Here is a 16,693-nt window from a genome sequence, read left to right as displayed (position 1 = left end):
TTCAAAGAAAAGACAACTGGTTGGATTCATGAGTCTGATTAGATGAGAACTGGAAAGATATTTTGTATTTGCTGAGTCATTAATTTAAGGTTGTTTATTTGAAGGCTATCTACCATCTTATGAACTGACTGAAGAACCTCTGACCTGACTTATAGAATCCAACAGAACAGGGGAGTGAGAGGGAGGAGAAAAAGAGAAACAGGGTGAATGAAAAAGCAGCATTTCATTTAGGGGAGGAGTTTACATACTTCCTTCAGCTAAAGCTCTAAACTCATGCTACAAGGACATACATGCACACACACATACACACCCCTTGCCTTAAAGGAGCATTACAGACTATGATGGTTAGTTTTAGTCAGTTTGAAAGGAACTTTTCTCCAACTCCACAGAGCACATACTGACAGATCTATGAGGAACGAACATACTGCCGGGAGTCAGCAGGACAGAGGTACACTCTCTTTCTTTCAGTGTGTGAGTGAGTGTGTACTCAGTTGAAATTGCTGTGTTAATATGTATCAAGGTTTGAATGGAAGTAGGACAAGTGGTGTTGTTGTAGTGTATTTACTTTTTAACTAGTTTTTCAGACTTCTGATTGTCTCTACACATGTTTTACGTAGTATACTTGTAGTCTTTCTGTGTGTATGTCTAGTAAAACATAGAACATTTGTTTTCTCTAACAATATTCCAGGATTTTCACTAACAGATTCTAAGAACTTGTTTTTGGTTCAGTTTAATAGTACCAGCATGTGCTGCTTGGGCTTAGGCGACATTCTAAACTTAGAGTCTAAACCCTTTACTCGGGTTACAAATCTACCTCGTTCTTTTCACTGACATACACACACTGAGCCAGTAACCCAGAGAGATATAGATAACTCCACCATCTCAGGCGCAGGGGACAGTTTAACCTGTTTGTATCACATTCAACAGACAATGTGCTGTTCATGGTACTTTCAAAACATTGGTTGCATAGTTGTCTGCACTGACATCTGCACAAATATGTGTTCTGGTGTTGTTTTTTCAAGTTAGCCCAAACACAAATTTTCATCTGCAGATAAACAAACATTGAAATTGAAATTGCATTCCAATGTATTTATTTTAAAATATTTTTATATATATAAAAAAAAGAAGTAAAGTCAATGTATAATTCACACACTGGGTATTCCCATAGCAAAACACTTGATTATGGTGTTGAAGGCTCAGAGAGATATACTGAGAAATGCCTCCTGGCTGTTTACAGCTGCTCAGACTCACAAGATCTCCACAGATTCAATTAGAATCTGACTGGGTTCTCTCTTTACAAAACACTAAGATGTGCAAGATTATCCGTATAGATAAATACCTTCTTTGTTGAGCCCCAAGACAGAGACAGTTATGGTGACAGGGAAACACATTCAATGTAGTTTAAACAAGCAGACAGTACATTAAACTGAGAAAGATTCATAAATATGATTTGAAAATGCTCTTTTTTTGTTTTTACATCATGCTAAACACACATAATGCTAAACCAACAGGATGACATAACTCTACAAGGATATACTTAAGGTTGCATCATGAGAAACTCTTTTTGTAACATTCTTTCCCAAAACTGAAACCAAATAGCTTGAGTATTGCTCAGTCAACACATTTCCCCTAAAAATCAGTGGTTCCCAACTGGGAGCAAGCAGTAAAAGGGGCATAACATGGTTAATGTTAAGTTGTTTATTGCCAAATTCAGATTTTTATCATAGTCTTCAAGATATTGTTTTTTATTCTTCCTTCAAAAATCTTACAGACTAGTTGAACAGGCCGAGTTATCAAGTTTGTCATGAAGAATGTCATTTTCTCAGTAAGTGATCAAAAACAGCTTTGGTACATATTTATTTATTTGATTTTTGTTTAATGAACAATACCTTCAAATCATTAAGATTGAGCTGTATTGACTCAATCAGTCTATCTTTACACTGATAAAAACCTAAACCTAAAGAGGGCTGCACTTTTACTAGAGCCAGACATGTTAGAATGGCCAACCAGGAGCTGTCACCCCTAATATTACAACATCTAGTACAAAAGAAAAACATTTAATACGAGTAAATAAATTAGAAAAAAGAATCCATGTTTACTTGCTATGAGCAATGCCCATTAATTCAGTGGGCCTTTTGTCCTCATATGCCAGAGATGTGAGAATGCTGCTGCTCTCACTTTCCACAAGAACCCCTGGCACAGAGAGGCACTGACCAGCCCACACAAACATGCCAGTAGTGCTTCAGAGTGCTTCACTCATCTGCCGAGTGGACGGAGAGAGGAAAGGGGAGAGTACAAAATAGATGGATGTTAGAAAATGAGCAGTAGAGAGAGTGTGGTTTATGCAGGAGAGGAAAATGGACAGGAAGAGAGAGAGGGATAGGAGTGACTCCATCGATAAGTGGATCTATCGTTGACCCGGCACTATTGAAACTGAGTTTGAAGCTGGCTGTGTACATCATGGCATGCTGCTGCTGCTGCTGTCCGATTCCGTGCCTCAGAAACTGCTACTTGTTTTCAGGTTGGTTCCACCCTGGCTTTCATAGATTTTTGACATGAGAAGAAAGAGTAACATTCACAGGGAGACATCACAGTGTTTCTCTCAGTCATGGGTAATAGATTTACCCATGAAGGTAATGCAGGATGTGTACTTTCCTTAGGTGGCAGTTTGTGTGCCTTCTTGTTGTGTGTAATGCTGTGATTGTCTATTGTGACTAATTACGTACCGTTGTCACTGGGTGAGTTACCGGTATATTGTTTTGCTGCTTGTGTGATTTCAGATTGTTTACTATCAACTGTTGACTAATAACTAGCAAATACTCTCCTTTCATCATTGTATCAATTAGATAGTACATGAGGATTTGTAATGTATTGGTCCAATTCAGTATGAGGGTTAATGGTGTTTTACCATGTTTGTTACTGTTTGCATACGCACACTCCCTCTCTTAGATTTTGGTCTGGTTTGCACATGCTTCTATTCTGTCTTGCTATGCATTCAGTCTCAGTTTGATTACGCAATAACCCTAAAAGCTTCAGCTTGTCATATAACTAATTTAATAACACTCCCCTAAACATCACCCTCCCTTTCAATAGCGATATCACCCGCTGAGTTTGATGCCTTATGGAATGACCCTCCATACACTTTAGCAGCCGTCAGCGAGCTCTTTTCGCCCAATGACACCATGACAGCCGGTAAGAGGATTTCTTGAGTCAAGCATGAGTGTTTCAGAAAATAAAGTCTATAGTACAGCATTTTACATGATTCTATTATACATGTATTTTGTGTTTAATAAATTATTCTAAACAACAGTTTGAAACATCCTCTCTTTTCAATGCAAACTGAGATGAGGAAGAAGCTATTATTTAAGCCATCTGGCTGATATTTATAGAGCCATTATGATACGGCTTGCACTTCCTGTTTATGTCCACAACTTTATGAGCCGGTGAACACAGCTCTGATATTTTTAGATATGCAAACATGCTAATTAGTACCAACTGTATCATGTTTTTGAATAAGGAACTATTGTATATGGTGATGGACACATATTCAAACATGGGAAGTGCATACCTGCAAAGGAAACCTCATACTTGTGCTTAATCATTCAGTATTTTATCAGTCATATTCCTCTTCAGTCTTTCAGTGTTGCTTTTCTGTAAATTTACAGATTGATAATAAAGTTAATCAGACAGTAGTTAAGAGGTACTATTAAAATTCACTGAACAACATAACAAATGCAGTCGTGTTCTGTAAAGCTGTTTTCTTTGTTTTGCCATTGAAGATGAGGAAGCGGAGGCTGAGGCTGAGGTGGAGGCAGAAAGCATAAGCAGAGAGATTTACTGGAGGAGGAAGCAAACATTCAGCGGAAGCAGCACAGTATCTTCAGCAGGAGAACGCTCTTCTCCAGGTATCTGCAGCATGGATCTTAGTGTCCTGTAGACCTGTGTGGAAATAATGGCCTCTATCTCCATAATTGCTTTTAATGGCTACTACACATCTTAAGCACACTCTCACAACTAATACCAGACTTCCTTAATGTGTACACTCGCCCTAATGGTATGGCTTTCCTGATGTCTCCTCTCATTTTGCTGATCCTGCAAAAAAAAAAAAAAAATTATATTGGCTAAGCGTATTACTAATGTGTTGTTGGACATCAATAAATCACAGCCTTCATCACTAGAGCATTCCTGTTACTGCTTAAGCAATTGATTGTAAATCTTGGTTTCTTTGTGGTGGACACTTAACTTTATACACTTTTTCTTTTGGGAGATGTTGTTTTGTTGTTTAGCGGGAGGCGACGATCTGGTGTAGCACCTGACGGTGAGCTTCAGGAGGCGTTACGTACCAGACTCCGAGTAGTAGAGAGCAACAGCCAGGATGTTGTCCAGCTCTTCAAGGTCAGACACAGAAGTTTTCATGCAAAACATGCACTGGCACCAATGATGAACTTATTACTATTGATTACTTGAGTATTCTTTACATTAAGTGATGGCTGATACTATCCACACAGGATCTGTCTGCAAGACTAGTGTCTGTTCATGCTGAAAAAGACAGCTTTGTCATCACTTTTAAGACTGTCGAGGAAATTTGGAAGTTCTCTACTTATTTGGCACTTGGTTAGTGACAATGGAAAAATAAAATTCTGGCACTTCTACAGTAAAAATCCTTGTACTGTTCTAGCTTAACAAGTATTGCTGTTATATTCTAGGATATGTAGCAAGATGTCTTGAGAACTTTCTCTGTGACCAGTCGTTCTGGCTGGACCCTGCATTGCTTAGTGATGTGGAGATCTGTGTAACAGCGGACGAAGACCACTTAGCTACTCTTTACTTAGGACTTCTGCTACAGGAAGGTAATGTGCCTCCACGACTTGCTGATTTCTCAATGGTTAACAAAATCACCTGTAAACACACTGAATGGACAAACTGAAATAACTATCTCTACACATCTCAATGCTCTGTTCTAAAGTCCACTATTGCTATTTAACCAATTCAGAGGTCACATATGTTGAATTCAAGATTTGGTAAAAATGTTAAGAGATTGCAAAGTCCTCTTATTTTCAAAGATAGTTTTTGTGAACATTTCCTTGAGTTCGTTTACATACAAAATATCCTGCTTTAAGAATTTTGTTTCCTTGTAAACCACCTCATTCCAAGGCAGACATGACCATCTAAAATAAAACATTTATGGAACAAACTGTTATGGGACAATCAATCTTTTTTAATTGACATATGAAAACATTAACTTATTGATTAATGCACTTGAAAGTAAAAGAGGCAGAGGAAGGTTTTTCAGGATAAACTGTGAATTTTGAGAAACTGTGTCAAGAACCCTACACTATCAGAAATAAAGGATACAAATGTTGTCACTGGGGCAGTAAATTTTGCCAAGTTAAACATGTTCCTGGATCAACATCTTTTGATGATCCTGGATCACGTTATCGTCCAAAAATATAGACTTAACCCAATCCCTACCTCTTTACCTAACCCAAGGATGTTGATCCAGGAACATGTTGTACTTGGTGAAGTCATGCTTACCCCCCCAATGACTGCTTGTGTACCTTTTTTTCTGAGAATGTAAAGAGGAATAAAAACATTTTAATTCATGTTTTAGGTACATTCTTTGCCAAGACTTTATACAATAGTGATTGCAAGGAGGAGGAAGAGGAGCTGACGTACAGGAGGAATGACCTGGTGATTGTTAAAGACATAGGACAAGAGGCCATTTGGGAAGGTACACTGCTGTCCACAGGCCAACACGGTCTAGTGCCTGTGCATAATATGCAGCCTCTGCCCTATCCATTTTATCAGTAAGTCACACTGACTTTCTAAGCTCACGTAACTATATGGGAGTTTTTTGGGAACTGGGAAGAATTGTAACAGATTTGTCCGGATGAATGAAATAACCTTTGTTCTACACTTGTACTCATGGAAGAAACATACTGTTTGAGGGTATCTCTTACAAATTGGTTTTTATTTATTTATTTATTTGTCTAGGTGGTTCCTTAAGAAATATCCCGGAAATGCAGGAGGGATTCTAGTTACAGATGGCCTATTCAATCATCCTGTTGGTAAGATTCTTCCTAAGTGTCTAGAAAACAATTTCTCAAGATAACCCTTAAAATGCATATTCAGAGTTCAGAGTTTGTGACATACTGTAACGTAATGCATTACAAAACAATAATGTGTCCCTCCTTTCAAATATCTGGCTAGTGAGACACTTACAGTGGAGGTGAATGGAGTCAATACATTTTGTGAACTTTAAAATACTCACTATAGCTACAAGACATAAAATATGCACAATTTTATATTATGACTTCAGTGTGAAAAAAAATTCAAAGTGTAAAATTACATTCCAATTTCCACATTTAATTTCTGCTTCCTTTTCAGTGGTTGGAACTTGTGTAGCAGTAGAGGACCATTACCCAGTGGTTAAAGATGAGCTGCACTTATGCAAGGGAGACATAATCAAGATTGAGGGATTTCTTTTCAATACTCTCAACATGTTCATAGGAAGACACCTTACAAGTGGAGAGATAGGATTTGTTCACAAGGCCAGTGTAAAACCTCAGAGTATTGAGCCTATGTAAGTAAACAGTTCAGCTATTTATATTTATAGATTTAACATGTGCTCAAATGAATGACCTTCTCTTTATTTTGTAAAAAACATTTATCTAATGTGCCTCTCAACGATGCTGAAAGCAATTGAAAGCAACTAGCTGGCAAACGCTATTTTATTCTGTTGACCTCTGTGAATGTGCCTCTGTCTTGCTGGGGGTGATGAGGGTGTTGGAAGGGGGGCTAGTGGAGTTATGTGATGATGTGATGAAGCTATCTGAATGAGAGTCATGTGGCTGATAATGTTGTCTTTGTTGGCTTTGCACAGCGATGGACAATTGGTCTTTCTCAGTGAGGAGGAAAGGGCAGCCCTGTGTAAACTTAACCCCTGCTTTGAGCCTTGCCAGTCTGATGTACTGGCAAATCTTTTCTCAACAGACATAAGCACTGTGTATAGACTGGGTAAGAGATTACACATTGTTTCTCTGGGAAACTCCAAATAATGTTTAAATAAATATAGTTCATATTCAATAAAGACGTTCATAAAGGGTTGTATAGACATGATGGTGAGAAAATGATGGCTGAATTTTCATGTTTTTTACTCTTTCACACTGCAGATAGACTTGATGACTCTGATTTCACTTACATAAGAAATCATCCAAAATCAGGTAAGCCCGTTTTAAAGACCCTTCTTTTGAAATGTTGCTACATTAATTTATCACGACTATCTTCCTACTTTCCTTTTCTTTCATTGGATAATTTATTATGTACAATTAGAGTTGCAAAAAGGTGTAAATTTTGGAAATGCTCCAGAAATGTGAAACTTTCCAGGATTTTTTGGAATCTTCCAAATCTTCCAATCTGTCTTTTGGGAATTTCCAATCCTTTTGCAAGTCTATGTACAATCAACAATTCTGACATTTACTCTGTGTAATCTGCAGAGCAGAAATCAACAGTGGATCAAAGAAAGAGCACCGTATCTGAGAAAAGTGACACAACTCCCTACCACTCGTCCCCTCGGCAATCATTCTATGCCTCTCGGAATCATCTGTATCAGGACTCTGAGGTCTTCTCCTTCAGCATGGAAGACACCTTTAGAGAAATGGATGAATATGAGGAAGACCCTCCAAATTTCATGGATGAGGGTATCTGGGAGACAGATGAAGCCGAGAGATGTGACCCGATCCTGACCCTTCTAAATCTGGAATATTTTCAGGACACATTTCAAACTCTTTATGACCTCTCCTACTCTTTCCTGGACACTTTCTTCCATGGCCTTCCAGAGGATGAGGTGCTTCAACATTTGGAAAACTTGCGAGAAGGAGCTAAGAAATGCAGGATGCTCTGGGCCCACCGGCGAGCCTGCTTCCTTCTTGGCCGGCTATGTGCTAAGAAACTGAAGTACTCGCAAGCACGAGTGTACTTTGAGGAGGCTCTAAAGGTCCCTGTAACTGGTTTTGATGACAAGCCACTTCTAATAGCCCTGTATACCAATCTCACTGCAATTTACCTCAAACAGAAGATGAAGGACAAGCTACCATTTACACTAGAGAAGGCAAGTGCTCTAATTATGTGCCTTCCTTGCCACAACTTCTGCTCTGTGGATGAGTTTGAGCTGCTCCAACCAATCATGCGCAAAGCCATAGTTGAAAAAGATAAGTACCTAGAGGCACGGACATGCTACCTCTCCCTCTGTCTCTTTCTCAGTCTAAGAAAAATAGAGGATGCTTTACCTTTTGTAGAGAGACTTCAGTTACTTATCATAACACTGTCTGCGGAAAAAGGGAGGCCAGTTGCCCCTGTTGATCTCAATTGGATGCTGTGCAGGCTTTATCATAAAAAGTATTTGCCCTACCTCACACTAGCTTCTTTAAGTTTAGACTCAGGGCAAGAGCATTCCTTGGATGATGCATTCCAGAAAATTGAACTCTTTATCAAAAACTCAGCCAGGCTTAATCCTCACTGGAAGGAAAGTACTTCAGAGCTTCCTGCACAGGTGGTGGTCTACCTTCAACAGGCCTTGTCAATAGCTAGTCAAGGGGAAGACTTTAGGACTCAGAGGGACCTGTGCCTCAGCCTGGCTAGTGTTTACCAGCAGCATGGAGCTTTAGAGAAGGCTGTACCCTTTGCGCAGCAAGCAGCAAAGACTGGAAGTCAAATTAATCAAGAGGAGGGCTTTGAGGCATCCGTACTGCTGGCCTGGCTATTGGTGCTAACAGATGAACCCATGCAAGCACAGAATACTCTGCAACCTATGCTTAAATCTTTGGATGAAACAGACAGTCCAACGCAGCGTGGTGTAGTCTACAACCTTCTAGCCCTATGTCTCAGCAAACAAGGCAGAGTCCAGGAGGCAGCAAGAAACTTTTATTGCGCTCTGCAGATCTCCCGAGAGAATGGGAACAAGCGTAATGAAGCTCTAGCACTGGCAAACTTGGGCTGCTTGTTTCTGTCTGTCGGGGCTTCGGGCCTAGCAGAGTGTTTCTTGCTCAATTCCCTGCACCTATTCCAGTTTCTCTCAGACAGCCCCACAGATCAGGAGCATGTCCAGGTTTTGCTTTGGCTCGGCAGGAGCTACAAAGATAGAGGAGGGAGTCAGGAAGTCAGACTATGCTTTGAGATGGGCCTCCTTATTGCTATTAGTGCCAACAATCTGCACAGTAAGTATAACAAGATTTGACTTTTGTGGATTGCATCACCAAAGGCTGCATCAACTGTATACCTGATACATATAGTTGTCCCAGAAAGTATTTGGACACTTAAGCCACAATTAAAATGTCTAATTATATTTGCATGATATAACAAAATATCTAAATAAGTGGCATCTATTTAAAATGAATATAGCATAAGCACACTTTGCAAACAGCATATTACAAAATAATGACTATAAAATGACAATTCTAAATGTATCGTTCAAATTCTACAGAAAGTCTTGAACACTTTGTGGTTAACAAACTTTGTGGAACATGTTTATTATTAATATGATATGTATTATTAATATGACAAACTGCACTTGGTGGTAATTCTGCTAGGGTACCTGGTTTAGACTTAAGGCGAACTTAGGACCACAAAAAATGACCTCAAATCCAACTGGTTAAAATTAATTAAAAAATGCCTCAAAATAGAAGTTAGTTCTGAGAAAAGGTCCGTTATCATTTGTTTGAAGATAATAAATTTTATATCCAATGCAATTAAATTCAGACAATTGTAAATGTGAAGTGTCCAACAGTGTCTAACTACTTTTTGGGATCACCTAAATGATTTAAACCCTCTGTATGTCAGTACCCTGTTTTCTAAATGAACAGAATTTGATTAAGCTAATATTTCAATTATAGTGCAAGAATAAAAAATAAAAAAATCCTTTCAAATGCAGGTCAAATGGTTGTTGCAAAAGTTCTAAGTCGGCATTACGCTGACTTGCTGCTGTATGGACAGTGCATTGTTTACTATGAGCATTGTGTGGGGCTGTGCAGAACCCTTAAGAATAAACAGCTAGAAGGAGAGTACCTGGAACTTCTCAGCAACCTCTATCTCTCACTCAACACTGAGAAGTAAGAGTTACTCTAATGCACCATTACAAATACCTTGACACTTGATCTAATGAATTAGTGAGTTAAAATGTAATTTGTGAAAAATAAAAATAAATTAAAACCTTGCAGGTCATCAAGGAAGTCTCTTGATTATTCAAAGCAAAGCTTAAGGATCTCCATAGATCTGGGGAAAAGACAGGAAGAGTCTGAGACATGGCTTCAAGTGGGCCGTATCTACTATCTGATCTATGAAGATGAGCTGGCTGACATGTACCTACAGGTAAGACATAGGCCCAAAGCAGGGTACTGCAAAATAATTTAGAGTTAATTATTGATTAGTGTTATAATTTTTGCATATCTATTTGAAAAAGTATGCCACCAATTCTATGACAAGTCTAAACTTTAAATTTTTAGTCGGTGATATAAGAGGCTTAATACCAGCGCTTGAAAATGAAAAACAAAATTCAATCAATTCACTCAGACCAGAATCGATAATTTTACGTTTACGTTTCTATTATTAACGTTCCAAAACCGGTTCAGGTGGAAGAAATACCAGTTAATATAATTTTTTTTTAAACAATTTTCTTTGCCTATAATTTGCCTAATAATAATAAAAATAAAGTACAGCTAGGGCTGGTCGATATATCTAACGATATGATCATGCGCATCTAGTCAGTAAATCTGGTTCCATGATTAGTGCTAAATCACCATCACCTTCTTTTAATTGGAGCGGCATTTAATAGACAGAGCCGTAGATCACTTACAACCTACACAATATCGCGTTCATTATCGAAGGCGATTCATCTGGGATAGTGAACGCGATATTGCATAGCTTGTCAGTGATCTATGGCTCTGTCTATTAAATGCCGCTCCATTTAAAAGCAGGTGATGGCGATTTAACGGTAATCATGGAACCAGATTTACTGAATAGATGTGCACAATAATATCGTTAGATATATCACCCAGCCCTAAGTACAGCGTTGTCTTTACTCAAAAAGAAAAGGAAGAAAATTAGATCTGGTAACGTTAGCCAATAACCCGCTGAGTCAAGTCAGCCAACTTCTTTTCTAGATTTTGGACAAATGTATACAGCAGGGATAGGCAACTCCAGTCCTGGAGGTCCACTATCCTGCAGAGTTTAGCTTCAGCCCTCATAAAAACTCACCTGCCTGTATCTATCTAGTAAAATATTTAATAAAGTTTGTTGAATTGTAAAAAAAAAAAAAAAAAATACTTGTATAAGATTGTGTTTTTAGAGTGAAAAAAAACAAGTCGCATCTCATGTCGCATTTTATTAGCCCTATTACTTTCTGAAATAATGAAGGCTAAAATGTCTTTAGGCTAAAGCAAAATGTTAAAAACATTCTAAAAACAGTTATTAGTTTCTCTCCAAAAAAATCCTCTAAAGTTTAGGCTATAAAAACGTCAATGCAAAATCAAATTGATTTAAGGTGAAGCTTTTGCCTACCTCTCTCATTCGGCACAAATCCAAATGTTTCCATATTCCCGACGTATCTGGATGCTAAAATATGATTTATTATAAAGTATTTGTACTTTCATCGAACATCAAACATCATCCTTCACATTGGCTTTATCAGCACAGTGAAGCGCGGTCGTGTAGAATGCAACATTTTGTAAAACGGAGCAGTGTAATTTTTGTATTTGTTTCTTTAACTATTTTATTTTGATAACTTATAGCAAAATATAGCAAAATTATGTTGTGTGTGTGCGTAAGGTCATACCAACGCTGGTTGGTTATACAGAAGCAAGACATTATTCAAAGCTGTCAAGCTTTTACAAAATAAAAAAAATTTGATTCTGTTCGGAATTATAAAATTTGATTTCGTTTTTTTTTTCCTTGAACCGGTTCAGAGCCCTGCTTAATACCATATATACATGTATGTTTTTTATCAGAATATAAGATCTTTCTCCGTAAACAACTGTTTACAGGCAGCAGTAAAGACAGCCCTGAGAATGAATGACCCATGCTTTGCTATGAGCATTTATGAGGAAGCAGGAGATGTGTTCTTCAAAGGACACAGAAATCAACTGGCTGCACTACCATTTTACAGGGTAGGCCTCACCTTGGATTCACATTAGATATTACCAAAGCAGTACAATAATAATTTAGAAATGTAGGAATCCATGCTGAGTCACATGTTATACATTTGAATCAATCTGCTTTGTTTTTTTTCAAGGATGGGAGTTTGCCATTTGCACGCAGCATAAAGGATGTGCACTCAGAGTTCAGGCTGTTGAGCAAGCTCACAGAGCTCCTGATGAAGCAGAAGCAGTATGAGGAAGCACTGCAATACGCCACACTCGCAGTGCAAGTCAGCGCCACAACTGGTAAGACCATTAGACTCCTCAGGTTTAAAGAGCTATAACCCTGGAAATTTAAAGCCAATGATGTAGCAAACATTGACTATGGGCCATGTAAAATTATTATTATTAATGACGATGAAAGCCTGTATGCCAGACGTTCTATACTCTAGCCCGCGAAATGCATTTTCCAGATTCCGGCTTAAACCCTAATCAAATACACCAAACAATCTAATCAAGGTCTGTAGCATCTCTAGAAAGTTACAGGCAGATGAGTTATCAAGATTGGAGCTAAACTCCAAATTAAAATTAAAATGGATTTCATGGGTCAGAGTTGCGAACCCCCTGCTGTATTCCTTTTGCTTATAAATCTTAACCTATGTGTCCCCCTGCTGGAGACATATGTCCTAAACAGCATAAATCATTTTCTCCAGAGCATGTTATAATTTAAAATAAGTTAAAACACACACACACATATGTATCATTACAACCTGCTAATGATGTTCTAATGAGGTCACTCAGACAGTGCTGTATATTTACACATTGTTTTAAGGCACTGTGATGTACAGTAATTCTGGTTAACACTGATTTTACAGCAAGAGTCGCAAATGATAATAGATTTGATTAATGCTAAGATTAACTGTGATGCTCTCTTGAAAACTTCATGCTTCACATCCAATTAAGTTATTCAATGTCAAAGATGAGATCTGAGATCACACTCTGAAAGGAAAAAGCTAAATGCTTTGTGTATTTCTAACAGGTGTTCCTCTGAATGAGAGAGTGTCCTGCCATCGTCTTGCATCAGTGCATTTCTCTTTAGGGAAGTATGAGATGGCTGAGAACTACTACCTTAAGTCTATTTCAGTCTGCCCTACTGCTCTTGAACATGCCATTGAAGTTCGGTACTATGTTAAAGTGTACTGCAGACTTGCTGATCTGACCCTATACAGATTAAAGGTGAGTCTCTCATTATGTTTAAATATTGTTAAGTTATGTAGCCTGATTTTATGTAATCTGATTTTCACTTTCTGTGAGAAAGTTTCCATAAACTGTATATACACTAATTGTGTGAAATTATATTTGAAAAAGGCCCAAAGTATCTACAAAAATATGTTTAACAGTTACATTCAGAGTAAATTAATTTGATATAGAATGTTTATTACTTTTTCTGCCTTAGGATGCATTCGATGCCATGGGCTACTTCCACTTAGCCCTGGCGGCAGCTCTGGAGGACAAAGAAAGCCTTAGCACACTGTACATAATCTATATGAAGCTCGCAGAGATCCATGCCAACTACATTCCCGATGCTGAACTGAGTAAAAGCTACATGGAAAGAGCGCAGAGTTTGAGGAAGGAACTGGCAGGAGACACAGACTCTTGTGACACAGAAGAAACGCATCAGGACCCAGCTGAGGCAGAGCCTGACACTCCCACCAAAGATCGGTCAGAGTCCAACAGCGGCACTAGTACTCTGACCGATTCCAGCATGACCAACACCAGCCACACAATCAATGCAGAGTCTGAGCACATACTCTCTGACACAAGCCACAAAGACGACCCGAACACTAACATATCGGTGGAAACGGACACAGACCCTCCTGATCAAACCAAGAGACTAGCAGTTTGAAGGAAGGCTTGACTGGTGTATTGTGAATAAGACACATTTTTTTCTTTCTTTTTTTCTCCTTTTTTAAGCAAATGTTTAAAATTCCATAATATATTTTCTATTAAGAGTTTCAAAATGATTTTTTTTTATATTGCATAACTGTAAATTAATTATGTACACGAATGAATGTAAATGCATATCTGTAAATATGATTTAAAAAAAAATCTGTCTACCCTCCTTGAGGGTTCTAAAACCTTTACTTAATTAAAACTTTAGAAATTCTGTTACCATGCATGGGCAAAATGCTGATTGTTTAGCATGTGCACGATTACACAAGGCTATGCAATTTTTAATTAAGTTGTTTTAACTAAACAGGCTAAATGCTCGAAATAAGAAAGAAACAGTACGATTGATGATCAGCTGACTTTCTCGGACCACCCTGCTAAAACAAGCTGGTCCTGCAGACTTGCTTTGATTCAACATCAAGAACATCGGCCCTTTCTTTCAGAACATGCTTCAAAACTCCTTGTTCAAGCTCTTGTTCTTTTCAGGCTGGACTATTGAAATTATCTCTTGGCTGGTCTTCCAGCTAGTTCTGTCAAACCTTTAACAATTAATCCAAAACTGCAACCTACATTTTTTATGAGCCGAATAATATGCACGTCACACCTCACATTAGTTTGCACTGGCTACCAATAGCTGCTTGCATAAAATTCAAGCCACTAACGTTTGCCTACAAAATCTCCACTGGCTCTGCTTCCATTTACCTAAACTCATTACTTCAGACTTAATATGCTCGGTAGATTCTGAAAGTGAACGTCGCATGGATAGAAGCCATAGGCTACAGTCAGTCATTCACCGCCGGTGTGCTCACTAACCACTTATTAATCGTGTTTGAAATGGCCATTAAAGAGTTTTCATAGACAACTTATACATGAATCAGTTTACTTTATGGTTACTTATCTTTCGTCTATTATGGTTGTGTCCTTACAACCTCCGAAACCGTTGTAGCGTAGACCTTTACTCAAAATAAACATGTTGTGTTGTACTAATTTTATCATCCACTAGAGGGAGATATAGGCCAAGGTGATTCGCTTCACTTCCGAATATATTCCTCACTTGTGACTGACTATAAGGTGAAAACTGAGCCGATGATTAAAGTGTAGCATCCTTCATATAAATATTTTTTTAGTGTGACGATATTTTTAAATACTTTCTTTGGATGAATTAGGCTACAATATTACTATAGCATGTTAATTGTAGGCCTACTACTGTTAGCCCTTAAATTAATATTGTTTACTATCCTTCAAACAAAGCAAATGTATGTTTTATATATATTTATTTTGTTACCGACAAGAATCCACCTTTCTTCTAAACGCGGAAGTTCCACATCGTATACCAGAAGCCTGCTGCTCTGTGAGTGTTTCAATTAATTATATTTCCTAACTTTGTTTTCTTAAGTGGCAGTTGGCACTACTCCTGGTCTCTCTCTCCTCCTGCCTCCCTCCCTTCGTGTGTGTGTGTGTGAGTGTGTGTGTGTGTGTGTGTGTGTGTGTTCTATTAATAAAAAAGCCAAAATGTCTGCATTTACATCCGCAACCGGTTTTGCAGTTCTGGCTTTGTTGTCAACAAAGGATATCACATGCCCTCTTACACAGCTGTGTTAAAGCTTCTTCATTTATTTTAATGGGACCACAGTGATGCCCATTTGGGTGTTCATGTCTGTCTGTTTGTTTGTTTGTTTGAATTGTGTCTCTACACAGCTGAGTTAGGCTGCACTGAGGTGACTCTGTGCCTGCTTGAAATTCTGTGCACAGACACAAGTTAGTCAGTGGTAGGCCACACAGCTCTGACCCACCTTAGCCTCTAGTATCAATGTTGTTTAAACCATCAATTACATAACATTACTTTTAAAAACAGTTGAAATTTCTGTGAATGCATTTGTCGCCTTTCAACATTTCAATTTTTCACTATAAATATGCCATTTCCGATGCTGTATTTTATTAAATTATTTTTTATTAATAAAGCCTATGAAAGTTTTATTTGTTGGTTATGCATTACATATTTCGACTGAAAGTCCTAATGAAGATTTGTGACATACCTAAGATACATAACTGTCATTTATAAAATCTGATTTTAAAGGACATGAAACTTGTACTGTACTCAATCATTTAAGCTCTCATTGGTCCCAAATTGCACTGAAACCTAATTACCTTAGAAACTATTTATTCAAGGGACATTCATAAAGTTACAAATGATACATCCCAGTTCGCCTCTTGCTCATTTAATTAAAGGCATCCTTTTCATTATATCTCATAATGACCACATGACTAACTCACCCTGGTAAATATATTGTGTACTATGTGTATGTTTTGCAATCATTTTAGCCAGCAAATAATGTATTCCAGGCACAGAGAGAGGACTAAAAGCTTTCCGAAGGGACTTGGTTAAAAAGCGCTTTTCATCAAGAGGCTTCAAATGAATATGAACATTAAGTTCTTAATTAATTTATGTGCTGTCTCTCACTGCAATGAAGTGTAAGGTCCAACTCCCACACCATCAGAGCTTCGAAACCAGAATGCAAGTCGTTCATTCTCAAACACCTCCAATTATCAGCACTCACTGTGCTATATCAAAACTTTCTCTCAGTAATTGTTTTAGTGGCTGGGAGTCATTTCGA

The 16,693-nt window shown here is 38.1% G+C and overlaps 1 protein-coding gene across 6 annotated transcripts; it reads left to right on the top strand.

The window, feature by feature from the left end:
- Nucleotides 1–215: 215 nt before the first annotated feature.
- On the top strand, nt 216–16,053 carry sh3tc2 (SH3 domain and tetratricopeptide repeats 2). 6 transcript variants are annotated; one of them, XM_026280432.1, is made up of 19 exons: nt 216–448; nt 2,522–2,633; nt 3,094–3,192; nt 3,780–3,905; nt 4,268–4,395; nt 4,509–4,614; nt 4,707–4,850; nt 5,612–5,807; nt 5,995–6,068; nt 6,388–6,583; nt 6,884–7,017; nt 7,173–7,223; nt 7,497–9,215; nt 9,929–10,106; nt 10,215–10,365; nt 12,036–12,158; nt 12,284–12,434; nt 13,168–13,364; nt 13,585–16,053. In XM_026280432.1, the coding sequence occupies exons 2-19, from the start codon at nt 2,609–2,611 to the stop codon at nt 14,032–14,034; spliced, it is 4,248 nt and encodes a 1,415-aa protein (XP_026136217.1). In that variant the 5' UTR covers nt 216–448; nt 2,522–2,608; the 3' UTR covers nt 14,035–16,053. The 6 variants fall into 6 exon arrangements, with proteins under 6 accessions (XP_026136217.1, XP_026136215.1, XP_026136219.1 ...); XM_026280430.1 differs by lacking the exon at nt 2,522–2,633 and having other exon boundaries at nt 217–448; XM_026280428.1 differs by lacking the exons at nt 216–448; nt 2,522–2,633 and adding an exon at nt 479–2,521.
- Nucleotides 16,054–16,693: the final 640 nt, after the last annotated feature.

The sequence above is a fragment of the Carassius auratus genome, chromosome 14, assembly GCF_003368295.1.
Source record: "Carassius auratus strain Wakin chromosome 14, ASM336829v1, whole genome shotgun sequence".
Taxonomy (NCBI): Eukaryota; Metazoa; Chordata; class Actinopteri; order Cypriniformes; family Cyprinidae; genus Carassius; species Carassius auratus.
Note: the sequence above shows the minus strand (reverse complement) of the source record. Positions and strands in the feature narration are given on the sequence as shown.

What these genes read in the sequence shown, in the direction of transcription:
- sh3tc2 (XM_026280428.1), top strand. Translation starts at nt 2,461, where the DNA reads ATGGCATGCTGCTGCTGCTGCTGTCCGATTCCGTGCCTCAGAAACTGC. An exon ending in CTCTCACTCAACACTGAGAA is followed by an intron (nt 10,107 to 10,214) that starts GTAAGAGTTACT and finishes AAAACCTTGCAG; the next exon opens with GTCATCAAGGAAGTCTCTTG. An exon ending in GCAAGTCAGCGCCACAACTG is followed by an intron (nt 12,435 to 13,167) that starts GTAAGACCATTA and finishes TATTTCTAACAG; the next exon opens with GTGTTCCTCTGAATGAGAGA.